The following is an 11,601-nucleotide window of genomic DNA, read 5'->3' on the forward strand; positions in this document are numbered from 1 at the left end:
CTTCGTGGGCAATCTTTTATCATGATTTGCAGTGATTCCTTCATATCGTAGTAACCGCCACTTAGAGTGTGGCAGGTCTATGGAGTTGATCTCATCTCTGTTTTCTATCTATGAGATGACTATGTGGCACCTCCATGCATCACTGCTTCACATTATGCATATTATATGGTCAGAGTATTAGGTAGAAAACAAGACAGCCGATGAAAGTCCAGTTAGGCTAATATGTTAATAATGGGTTGCATGTACAAGTGTGATAGATGCAACTGTTATTTGTAATACATTTACAAATGCTTTTACATAACACTTGATCTAATGACCAACATTCGTGATGTGAAACCCGTCAATCCTCAGTTCAGACGACAATACCGTTCAGATTAGAGGTTTTGCTTTCTTTTTCCGGATAATTACACGATCGTGCTTGTAAGAAATATTAATAGATTTCAGTAGGAATCGAATGTAAAACAACAACACTGAATACATTTCCTGTGCATTGTACGTAGTAGGAACAGATCTGTTGATTGCCTTTATACGTGTCGTTCTGTTTTGAAGTTGCAGGACTCCAGAAAGAAGTATGGAGGCAGGTATGAGTTACAATGTCGTCAATGAGCTATATGGCGTGGATCACCCTGACGTCTGTATCAAGGTTCCACACCGACACACCGAGGATCTGTCCTGGATGTGCAATTTATGTGAGCCGTGTTCAACTGTGCATTTTGAAAAGCAGACACTGCGTGCCTGTATGACATGAAAACAGTTTCAAGTTCATTTACCGTGTCAGTATCGTTTGCTTGTGACATATATTCACGTACATAAACGCACCCGTATACTCAGTGTAACTATTGTACGTTACTGTAAATATCACTGTAAGAAGAAACTCAGTCCGGACTGTCCTAAGAAACAAATAAAAGAAAGATGGACAAAAAGATATTAGAATTATATACTCGATCACTTAAAACCATTTCAGGATATGAATGCATAATAACAGATTTATTGTCGCGTAGGTGACTCAGTACAACGTCACTCTGTTATCTGATGTCGTACATATTTCAGTCCCTGTTTCCGCCGAGTTTGTTTCCTCCTTTTAAGAAATCGAAAGAATTATAACCAATTAAAAGCTACCGAGGTTTAGGAGGAATCAGTGTTAATATGGACACAGTAACATACATGTACCGTGGAAAATATGTATGCATTCTCGTTTCCTCATTTCGTTGAAGTGAGTGAGTGAGTGACTCTAATACTGGTTTCACCAAGGCTCACGTCATCAACCGCAATGCAAGCTTAATGTTGCAGTGAGTAAGTGAGTGAGGGATATGGTGGATGTGACGCCGATTTCACCAATCGTTCGATGTGTTCTAGGCTTCAAGTGTTGTACAAATGAACACGGGTATTGTGCTATCTAAACGGGACGTGGCTGGGTTCGAACCAGCATTTCTTGGTTTCAGATCATTTGTACCGAGCAAACTGGTCAAACAGTGTCCCCTAAGGTGTTTGGATGTTACCGCTATATACTGTAAACAGATGGAATCAGTACACCAATAGTCTACACTATAGACAGTCTTACGTCTACACACCTTCCTTCATGTCTTGTCATTTCTTGGTATCATCTGACTGCTTCTTGTTAATCCCTGCACATGTAACTTTGTTAACATCTGTATGTGTGAATATGTTTACAGGTACAATTTCCTAACCTCTGTATATGTAAATTGCTTGACAAAATGTAGATATGGTAATAAACTTAGATGAAACGGTAATCCCCTGCTGACTGCAGGCAAACTGGGGTACACCATACAGGTGTCCCTCAAATGATCCAAGATGTTTTTCATTGTTGCAAAAACATAATCTTAATTCAATTGAAGATGAAATACATCCCTTACTTTATCGTAAAAATCAGTCCAGTCTTTGTAATCATTTCGTGTCTCCATATCTGTTTAAAGCGTATTTTTTTTTATTACAAGTGATTATGGCTGCTGTTTTGTTTGGTTTGGTTTGTATTTATTTTTAAAATGAAGCTAAGCATTCCTGTAATATCATACATATATATCGAGTTGTTTTATCGTTACATCACTAACTTGTAATCATGGTAAAAGTACAACATTCAAGGTACATAAAATATTGAGATTCTCCGTGATGAATATGTAGTGATATCTGTATGAGATCGCCATCGCCATGGTGTTTGATGAATTTATAAATATAACACACAGTGCTGTCGTTAGAGCCAGGCAAAACCTGCCAATTATGGGAACATCTCCTGTATGTCACTATGGTAACTCGAGTTTTACATATGCCTATATGATTTTCCTATGTTCAATTGTGTATGACACCTGTTCTTTAATTTGTGATTTGGCATTTGTGGTGCACGTGAGTGTATCTGCATTTACTTGGTCTGGTCGCTTTATAACTGAGATATTACCAAAGCGACGTTATTTTCAAACAACTGGAAGCTTAAAAACATATCAAGTTTCAGTGAACTTTTCTTTCAGCTGGACAACGATATAGCAGATGATGACATTGTTCATAAACACAGATGGCGCATCCTCAGATGTGATGGATGCTTAGATACGGTACGTGATCGATAACCTGAAGTCTGGCATGTAGATGTTTTAAGCCAATCATTCCATGGCCAGGAACCATTACCAAAGTCATGAGAGTATACAAGTAATGGGAGTATACAACACCTATCCGAATCACAAGCTTTCAGCCGATTATGTCAAGTGGAGAACAGCGACAGAGAGTGGCATCCATTGTCATTTTTGTCCAACAGAACGGTTCCAAATCGTCTAAAATCGACCGGTTACACTCGGACGACCCATCGTCGGTTGTTATCCACAGGCCACGAAGTAATTATTATGACTGTAAAATTGTGTATGGGTGCGCACCACCTGCTTATAAATTGTGGCATTGTCAATTCAAACTTTCTGCTGATTGTTCTGCCGTCGATTGGAACAACGTCTGCAAGCCATCATATCGCCACTACGTAGGCAACGTTTTCTGTCATCTGTAAATTGGTGGTAAAACTTTGAATCGGAATCGTCTGCAAACATGTCGTAACACTATTTGTAGACAGCCTGTCTCTTCCATTGCTTAATACGATCACCTATTTGTTGTCAGTGGTAGCCTGTTTGGGACACGCTATTGTTATGGCTCCTTGTGTGGTGGCGAGTGGTCCTGTGCGTAGTGCTCAGGTCACCATCAGTTGAAGTTAAGCGCCTTCGAGCTGGGACAGTCCTTGGATGGGTGACCGTGTTTGGCAGTTTAACTCCTCAGAATTTCTAGGACTTCTGTCCTGCCTCACAACGACGCACATGAGAAACATGTGGTCTCACCTTAGGCAAGTGAGTTTGTTCAAATTTGCCTCTGTTCACCCAGCAGAAAATGGGTACCCGGTGAGACAGAGGCCTGTGACTATAACCTTCTAGCGCCCAAGAGGCAGCTTGGGTTAATCGGGCAAATGATAATCAGATTCTGATTAGAGCGTCCAGTGAGCAACTAGTCAGATGGATACTAGGCGCGCTGTGTAAGTGAATTATTATCATTATCGTTCAGAGTAACTGCCCAGAGCCTGATAATAAGGACAGATGTAGAAATCATTCCTGCTGTTATTGTACGTTGGTATTATTGCGTTGTGCTAATAATGTAATGAGAGCGTCTTTATTGATCCAATACCATTAGGTCTTATTATAACCCTATCAGCTTGGCGGTATATACACCACACTTAAAAAATTGCACTCTTAAACACAATATTATTTCACTCGGGACCGACCCACAATTAGCCAGTCCTGCTGTGCTTCAGCTTTTCTGACACGCGAAGGGTCAATATGATCAGAGGTTAAGTTTAGGTAAAATGTGATGGTTCGCTCGGCCAAGGACTTCACCCCCTCAGCAATAGCCCAAACCAGATCGATAAACCCCTGAATGTATTGAGGAAATATTTGTTTCAGCACAATCAACAAATGTCCCGTTCTTTGTTTTCGACCCTGTTTTCAGTTTCACACCGTGTGACGGATCAAGCACCAGTCTGCAGAGTAAACTGCTATCACATGCTGGAGAATGTTGGATACTATATCACTTCTGTGTAATCTGTGTTTTAGTTTCAAATATTCCTTACACCGATTTCTTTTTCCAATTATACTCATGTACTCATGTGGCTCTCATACTTTCTCCAGGTGACTATAACAATATCTTATATTAAAAGTGATTTAGTCACAGTGTAAACCTGCGTTTAAACCTACAAGTGGATCCTAACCGTCAACACACACATCAGTTTGACCTGACACACAACGACTGTGGTTACCAGATGTTACAAGCTAAACACTACAATGCACGGCGTCACCAAAAGCAATCACCGTAATTAAGAATCTTTAAACTTATATTTTGTATGTGGAGTTTAATAGTCGTCATTATGTTCTCGTGTCGTCTTCCTAGTCTTTTGGATATGGACATGTTTCTCTGTTGTAACCATTCTGAATAATGCGTGCTTTATAATTACATCACTTGGATTTAGTAACATATGCAGTGGACCTACTTCATGTATCTATTGACCTTTAGGTTATCATTTCAATAATTGTAAAAACATACATAAGACTTTTTATCTATGTCTGCGAGCATATGTGGAGATGTTAGTTCATGCATGTAATTTGTGTTTCTAATTGAATATAAATGTGTTTCCGAATGTGTGACTAGTGAGCTGTATCTGAATATTTTCAACGGAAAGTACAGATATCTAAATGTTTATTTCTGTAATAATATCATTGCAATATTTGATCGCAACAGACTATCGGTATTGCTATAACTGACACCATCCCCCACCCCCCTCAATATCACCCCAATAAATAGATCCTGGGAGAATGAGACACTGGTTACATGATGTCCTGTCGCTGATTATGAAACTGTAATATCACGTGAATTATCTCCCTTTGATCTCATATCGTTTGGGGAAAACATTGCTGATAAGACGAGAGAGAGATTTTGCTGTTATTTGTTTTAAATTCACCCACCGTCCTTACTCTGTATTTATGAATAATCATTTCGTTTCATTTACTTATATGACCAACTTATCACTTCTGGTAAATGAATGACTACAGTACGTGTGTTGGCAACTTTGTACGTACTGTTTGGTGAGATGTCGTGAGCGTCGGTAACGTACGGATTCCTATTCGGGTGTCCCTGTAATTCTCTCTGTGTGTGTGTGTGTGTGTGTGTATCTGTGCATGTGTGTGTGTCTGTGCGTGTGTGTCTGTGTGTGTTCAGTGTGTATCTAATGTCTAAAAGTGTATTTAGAATACATGTATTTTTCATGTTGATGAAAGTAGCATTTGTCAGTGATGAATGTGTGGCAGGTTCGAATGACGTATGACGTATTACGCCGTTGTCTTGTGCAGATCATGTGTGTGTTTAATATCTGAAAATCTGCGAAAACCCTTGCTCGTGGAACAGATTCAGATGAAAACAATATAACATATTGACGTGCATCGACGTGTATTGAATCCCCATGTCAGTCATGATGATAGGTCTGCAAACTTGGAATCATCACTTGTCTCTTTGGTTTAAATAACAATCCTAAAGACCGACACTTTCATCACTTTGGTGATGCATTAACATACTACTTTAAGTGGACAGTGACACAGTGTCAGTAACACTCGCATACTCTGAACAACAACCACATGTTATTGTCCTCATCACAGGATCTTCAGTAACAGAGAAGTAGTTGTCTCGTTCTTAGCATTCATGCATAACCAGTACCATCAGTCTACTTGGCTTACGTCCTGTACACATTGCCAGTCCTCACGTTCAGGTGTACCATGTCCAGGCTTGCACGTGTACGCGTACAACCTGTCACCACCGTCCTCTGTTAGATTGTCGGAGGAGTTTGTCCTGGGACACAGTTGGGTGACACAGGTACGGTGTGCTTAATCTGTTCGTAATTTACAATCTAGTATTTTTCATGTTTCGTACTGATACTCGTATTCCGAGTGAATGTTCATGTTGTCCTCTATTTCTTTTGTTGGCATGCGACGACGAAACCTATGGTAGCTGACACGTAAAGGCAGGGTTGGGCATATCATTCTGTAGCAGGTCACGGTGACAAATCATTCCCATATGAACTGAGTTTCAAGGTCAGAACACAATCCAGCGCCGCCTGTTCTGATTGACTGCGTCAGTGCCGACAGCATGGGCTAAAGATTGCACTGACATAGATGTCTTCTGACTGACTGTTAATATGTTCCTCTGAAATTGTTAGTGTGATCAGACCTGAGGGACAGCGTGACGTTGTATCGTGATATCGTGGGTTACTGGATTGTTAGCTCCACAGCCGACTGTCCACAGGAAACAGTAGTTTGGCAGGGGCGTTGGTGGAGGCAGTATTGAACCACCGAGTCTTACTCATTATAAACAAGTAAATTACGGGTGGAGTGGGACATGCATATGGGTAATCTAAAATCCCACATGTCATGCATCTTCCCTGGAACAATGTATCATCATTACCTGCATGGTTACTACACGGACGTGAATACTGCAATCTGATTTACTGATTTACTTGGAGGGACAGACCGCCAGTACTGCATGACATAAAATATCATTGTTTTTCAATGTCGGGACTTTATACGGACTAAAGAACCTATTTTTTTTTAAAAAAGTTTTTTCAGCCAATTTTGAAAATAACTGCTTGGTGTCAACATTTCCGACACCTGCATATCTCGAAATGGTCCCGGTCGACTGGAATGTCTATTGCTTAATATCCTTTCTTTCCAACACGTCTTGTACATTCATAGAAATTACTCGTTATAAATACCTCTTTTACATTCATAGACATTACATGTTATAAATTTCTCTGATTCAGTTTTGTGAACTACGAGCATCGTTCTCCTATGTGAGCCTTGCTGCAGACCGAAGGACTAATGTAGATACGACATCGTGATGGATGATCCTGGCAGACTGGAAGGTATGGACAACATCTAACTCTGACCTCAGCACGGAGATGTCAGCTCAGCTAACGTGTCATATATGAACCATCTTCTATTCGCTGTGCAGGAAATAGAATCACTGGACTTGCGTGTATGTTACCTGTGACATGCTGCACTTCTAAGAATCTAAGGTGCCTCTATAAGCACTGAAGCGTTTATACATGCCATTCTCCTCGACCTACTGTCTACCGCGTCTCACCCTCATCACCAGTCCCAGCCAGCTATTTGTAGTTAATTCGGTTAAACGTCTCACATAGTTTATCAATTTTTTTAATGCCAGCAAATAACTCAACTTAGAAGAGGCTGTCTGTGCTGTAGTCAGCTGAGCTGCATAATCGTTCCAAACAAAGTAAACAAGACTTAAACAAGATTTTATGTTTCAGAGACAACGGACATGCTTCCCTCTCCTATTCCATCTTCGGAAGGTGAAGGTTTCAGCATTATGGACTGTGTCCCTCCCCCAACAGCAGCAGGTTCTGACAGTGACCTCCACGTCGCCTGTAGAAGGGGCACGTTGCAACAAGTCCAACACCTGGTGTCCAGCGGCCAAACGTACGTGAACGCTGTCGGGCGGGACGGTAGGACACCAGTGATGCTAGCAGCCAGATATGGACATGAGGAGATTTTCCACTTCCTTGTTAGAAACGGAAGTGACGTAACTCACGTGAGCAATGATGATGACAACGTTCTCCACTTCGCCTGTTTGGGAGGCAATGTTGAGATAGTGAAATACATTCTCTCACAAGACTTCATAGATATAAACAGTCGGGGAAAGTTCGGTCGAACACCAGTCATGAAAGCGGCATGGGGTGGCCATGTTAGTCTGTTTGACCTCCTGGAAAGGGTTGGAGCTGATCTGTCCCTCGTGAGCGAACAAGGCGACACCGTCTTACACCTGGCCTGTCACAGAGACCATGTGCCCATGGTCAAGCACATCCTGACTAAGCACATTGTCGGCGTCAACTCCCGAGGAATGAACGGGAGGACACCTGTGATGATTGCGGCGATGTATGGACACAAGGGCGTGTTGAATGTGCTAGTTGATAATGGTGGTGATGTGTCCCTTGTGGACTCTAATGGTGAAAACGTCCTCCATGCAGCGTGCAGAGGCGGAAATAGCAACATGGTGCTCCATTTTCTCTCTAATCGCATCGCCCGCATCAGCAGTAAAACGGGAAACGGACAGACGCCATTGATGCTGGCTGCGGAGGGAGGTCACGAAGGGGTGTTCGACTTACTGGTCAGTAAAGGAGCTGACCCGACAGTAAAGGACTCCAGCAACAACAACATTGTTCACATGGCATGTCTTGGCGGTTGTGTGAAGATTGTACAGCGTGTCATCGCCGACAACGTTGCTCGTCTCACCAGTACAGGTAGCAATGGTCGCAAGGCGTTCATGTTTGCAGCAGAGAGGGGTCATATAAAAGTAATTGATGTGCTTAAACAGCATGGATGCGATTTGTCTGTGACTGATGCCGACCGCAACAACCTCCTCCATATCGCCTGCCTTGGAGGTCACATAGAGACGGTGCTGTACGTCCTCGGACTGGAACTGTTTGACATCAACTGCCGGGGGAAGTGTGGACGGACACCACTGATGGTGGCAGCATTAGAGGGAAACAGACACGTGTTTGATGTCCTCGTACGTAAAGGCGGTGACCCATCCTTGGTGGACGATGACGGTAACAACATCCTCCACATCGCTTCCTTGGGGCACGATGTAGACATGGTGACGCATGTCCTCACACTGAACAAAGCTGGCATCAACAGTAGAGGCAGGTACGGGAGGACTGCGGTGATGCTAGCGGCAGAATCTGGACATCGAGATGTGTTTTTCTTTCTTGCCTGTAAAGGAAGTGACTTGGAGTGTGTGGACGAGAACGGTGACAACATCCTTCACGTGGCCTGTATTGGAGGACACGTCACGATGGTGGAGTGTATCATCTCTCTGGGCATCGTTGACATCAACAGTGGAGGTCAGTACGGAGGAACGCCGTTGATGGCAGCAGCTGAAGGGGGACATAGAGACGTACTGGACTTGCTCATCAGTGAAGGTGGTGATGTGTCTCTGGTTGATGACTACAACAACAACATCCTCCATGTCGTGTGTATCGGCGGCAACACAGACATTGTGAAGTACATCCTATCGAAGCATGTTGTGGATATCAACAGCAGAGGCGAGTACGGCAGAACTCCTGTTATGATCGCGGCACGGTGGGGACATAAAGGAGTGTTTGACCTACTGGTCAGCAGAGGCGGAGATGTAACGCTGGTCAGTGACCACGGGGATAGCATCCTCCATGTGGCTTGTTATGGAGGTCACGTGGACATGGTGAAGCACATCTTATACAAATACCATGTAAACCTGGACACCCGGAACCAGTACGGGCGGACACCAGTGATGGTGGCGGCACGAATGGGTCATGTGAGCGTGGTGGACCTGCTCCTCAGACGGGGAGCCGATGTGTCTCTCGTGAATGATGACGGCGATAACCTGTTGCACGTCGCCTGCAGCGGCGGCCACCTCGAGATGGTTGAGTACGTGGTCCTGCGAGACTTGGTCGAAATCAACAGTAGAGAACACCTGGGAATAACACCGCTCATGATGGCAGCAAAGAATGGACACATTAAGGTGTTTGACTTTCTGGTCAGTGAGGAATGTGACCTGTCTGTTTTGACAGTGAATGGGGACAACGTCCTGCATGTTGCATGCAGTGGAGGGGATGAGAAGATGGTGAACCACATCATTCAAATGGACATCGTGGATGTGACGGCGAGAAACCACTTTGGCTGCACGGCGGCTATGGTAGCTAGAGAACAGGGTTACCAGTCCCTCGCCGACAGCATGTCCGGGTGATGCTGGTCAACACTGACGACCACTCTGCCCCTGCTGTAGTCAACCATCCAACTATATGATGAGAAATACAGAGCCCTTAAGATCACTGCTGTAGTCAACCATCCAACTATATGATGAGAAATACAGAGCCCTTAAGATCACTGCTGTAGTCAACCATCCAACTGTATGATGAGATGTCCCTTGACGTTCTGTTTGGCATCCAAACTGCAAATATTTATGTTACAGTGGTTTATGCTTTTACTAGTTGTAGTTTTGATTTGTAAAAACAAGTATGTGATCAGTAAAGTAAAATGACATATCAAGAATTGGTTTTTTTGCCTCTAAACCCACTCTTGACCCTGCTATTACAGAAGTATACAAGGTTGCTGAGTGGGATGCGTGCATTTGCAGTTGCGGGCCATGTTCGGAGTGTGCCTGCTTAATAAGTCGAACATATGTGTGTCAACGCTAACAGAAAGCCTTGGTTGCCATGATCCTCTTGTGCACGCATGAATGTCTACAGTCGGGCTCGCTGCACACGTTGACACCAAGCTGACGAAGAGAGGCATTCAGCAGCCGTTAAGTAATTGTCAGCTCAGGGTACTCACATTGTTGAACCCTTTCAAACATTTCAGTGTGAGTTAGAAAGCCTTTAAGGTACTACAGAAATTTAATGTTCGACTAAGTGAGAGATCGTAAGGAAACCGTATTATGGATTGAGAATGCCAGATAATGGATCTATACATCGACCGCACACACGTGTGAATGGTCTGCACATGGCTTAACAAACACACAAGAACACACGTACTCTCTCACACATAGACACATTCTTTCACAATTACAAACATTCTCTCACATGTATAAGCACGCTCACACGTCCACACTCTCTAACGTATACACATACTCTCTCTCACACGTCCACACTCTCTAACGCATACACATACTCTCTCTCACACGTCCACACTCTCTAACGCATACACATACTCTCTCTCACACGTCCACACTCTCTAACGCATACACATACTCTCTCTCACACGTCCACACTCTCTAACACATACACATACTCTCTCTCACACGTCCACACTCTCTAACACATACACATACTCTCTCTCTCACGTCCACACTCTCTAACGTATACACATACTCTCTCTCACACGTCCACACTCTCTAACACATACACATACTCTCTCACACATACACACACTCCAACGTATACACATACTCTCTCTCACACGTCCACACTCTCTAACGCATACACATACTCTCTCTCACACGTCCACACTCTCTAACGCATACACATACTCTCTCTCACACGTCCACACTCTCTAACACATACACATACTCTCTCTCACAGATACACACACTCTAACGCATACACATACTCTCTCTCACACGTCCACACTCTCTAACGTATACACATACTCTCTCTCACACGTCCACACTCTCTAACACATACACATGCTCTCTCTCACACGTCCACACTCTCTAACGCATACACATACTCTCTCTCACACGTCCACACTCTCTAACACATACACATACTCTCTCTCACAGATACACACACTCTAACGTTTAAACATACTCTCTCTCACACGTCCACACTCTCTAACGTATACACATACTCTCTCTCACACGTCCACACTCTCTAATACACACACATTCTCTCTCTCACACATCCACACACTCCAACGTATACACATACTCTCTCTCACACGTCCACACTCTCTAACGCATACACATACTCTCTCTCACACGCCCACACTCTCTAACGCATACACATACTCTCTCTCACACGTCCACACT

At 43.4% G+C, this 11,601-nt stretch overlaps 1 protein-coding gene across 1 annotated transcript; it reads left to right on the plus strand.

Annotated features, from left to right (window-relative positions):
- Window positions 1–7,554: 7,554 nt before the first annotated feature.
- LOC137282148 (ankyrin-3-like) lies at window positions 7,555–9,819 on the plus strand. The gene has a single exon (XM_067813878.1). It carries the CDS (start codon window positions 7,555–7,557, stop codon window positions 9,817–9,819), a length of 2,265 nt encoding a protein of 754 aa, XP_067669979.1.
- The last annotated feature ends 1,782 nt before the right edge of the window (window positions 9,820–11,601 follow it).

The sequence above is a fragment of the Haliotis asinina genome, chromosome 4 (genome assembly GCF_037392515.1).
Source record: "Haliotis asinina isolate JCU_RB_2024 chromosome 4, JCU_Hal_asi_v2, whole genome shotgun sequence".
NCBI classification, from domain to species: Eukaryota; Metazoa; Mollusca; class Gastropoda; order Lepetellida; family Haliotidae; genus Haliotis; species Haliotis asinina.

Excerpts from the sequence above, each read along its gene's own strand:
- LOC137282148 (XM_067813878.1), top strand. The coding sequence starts at position 7,555 with ATGCTAGCAGCCAGATATGGACATGAGGAGATTTTCCACTTCCTTGTT.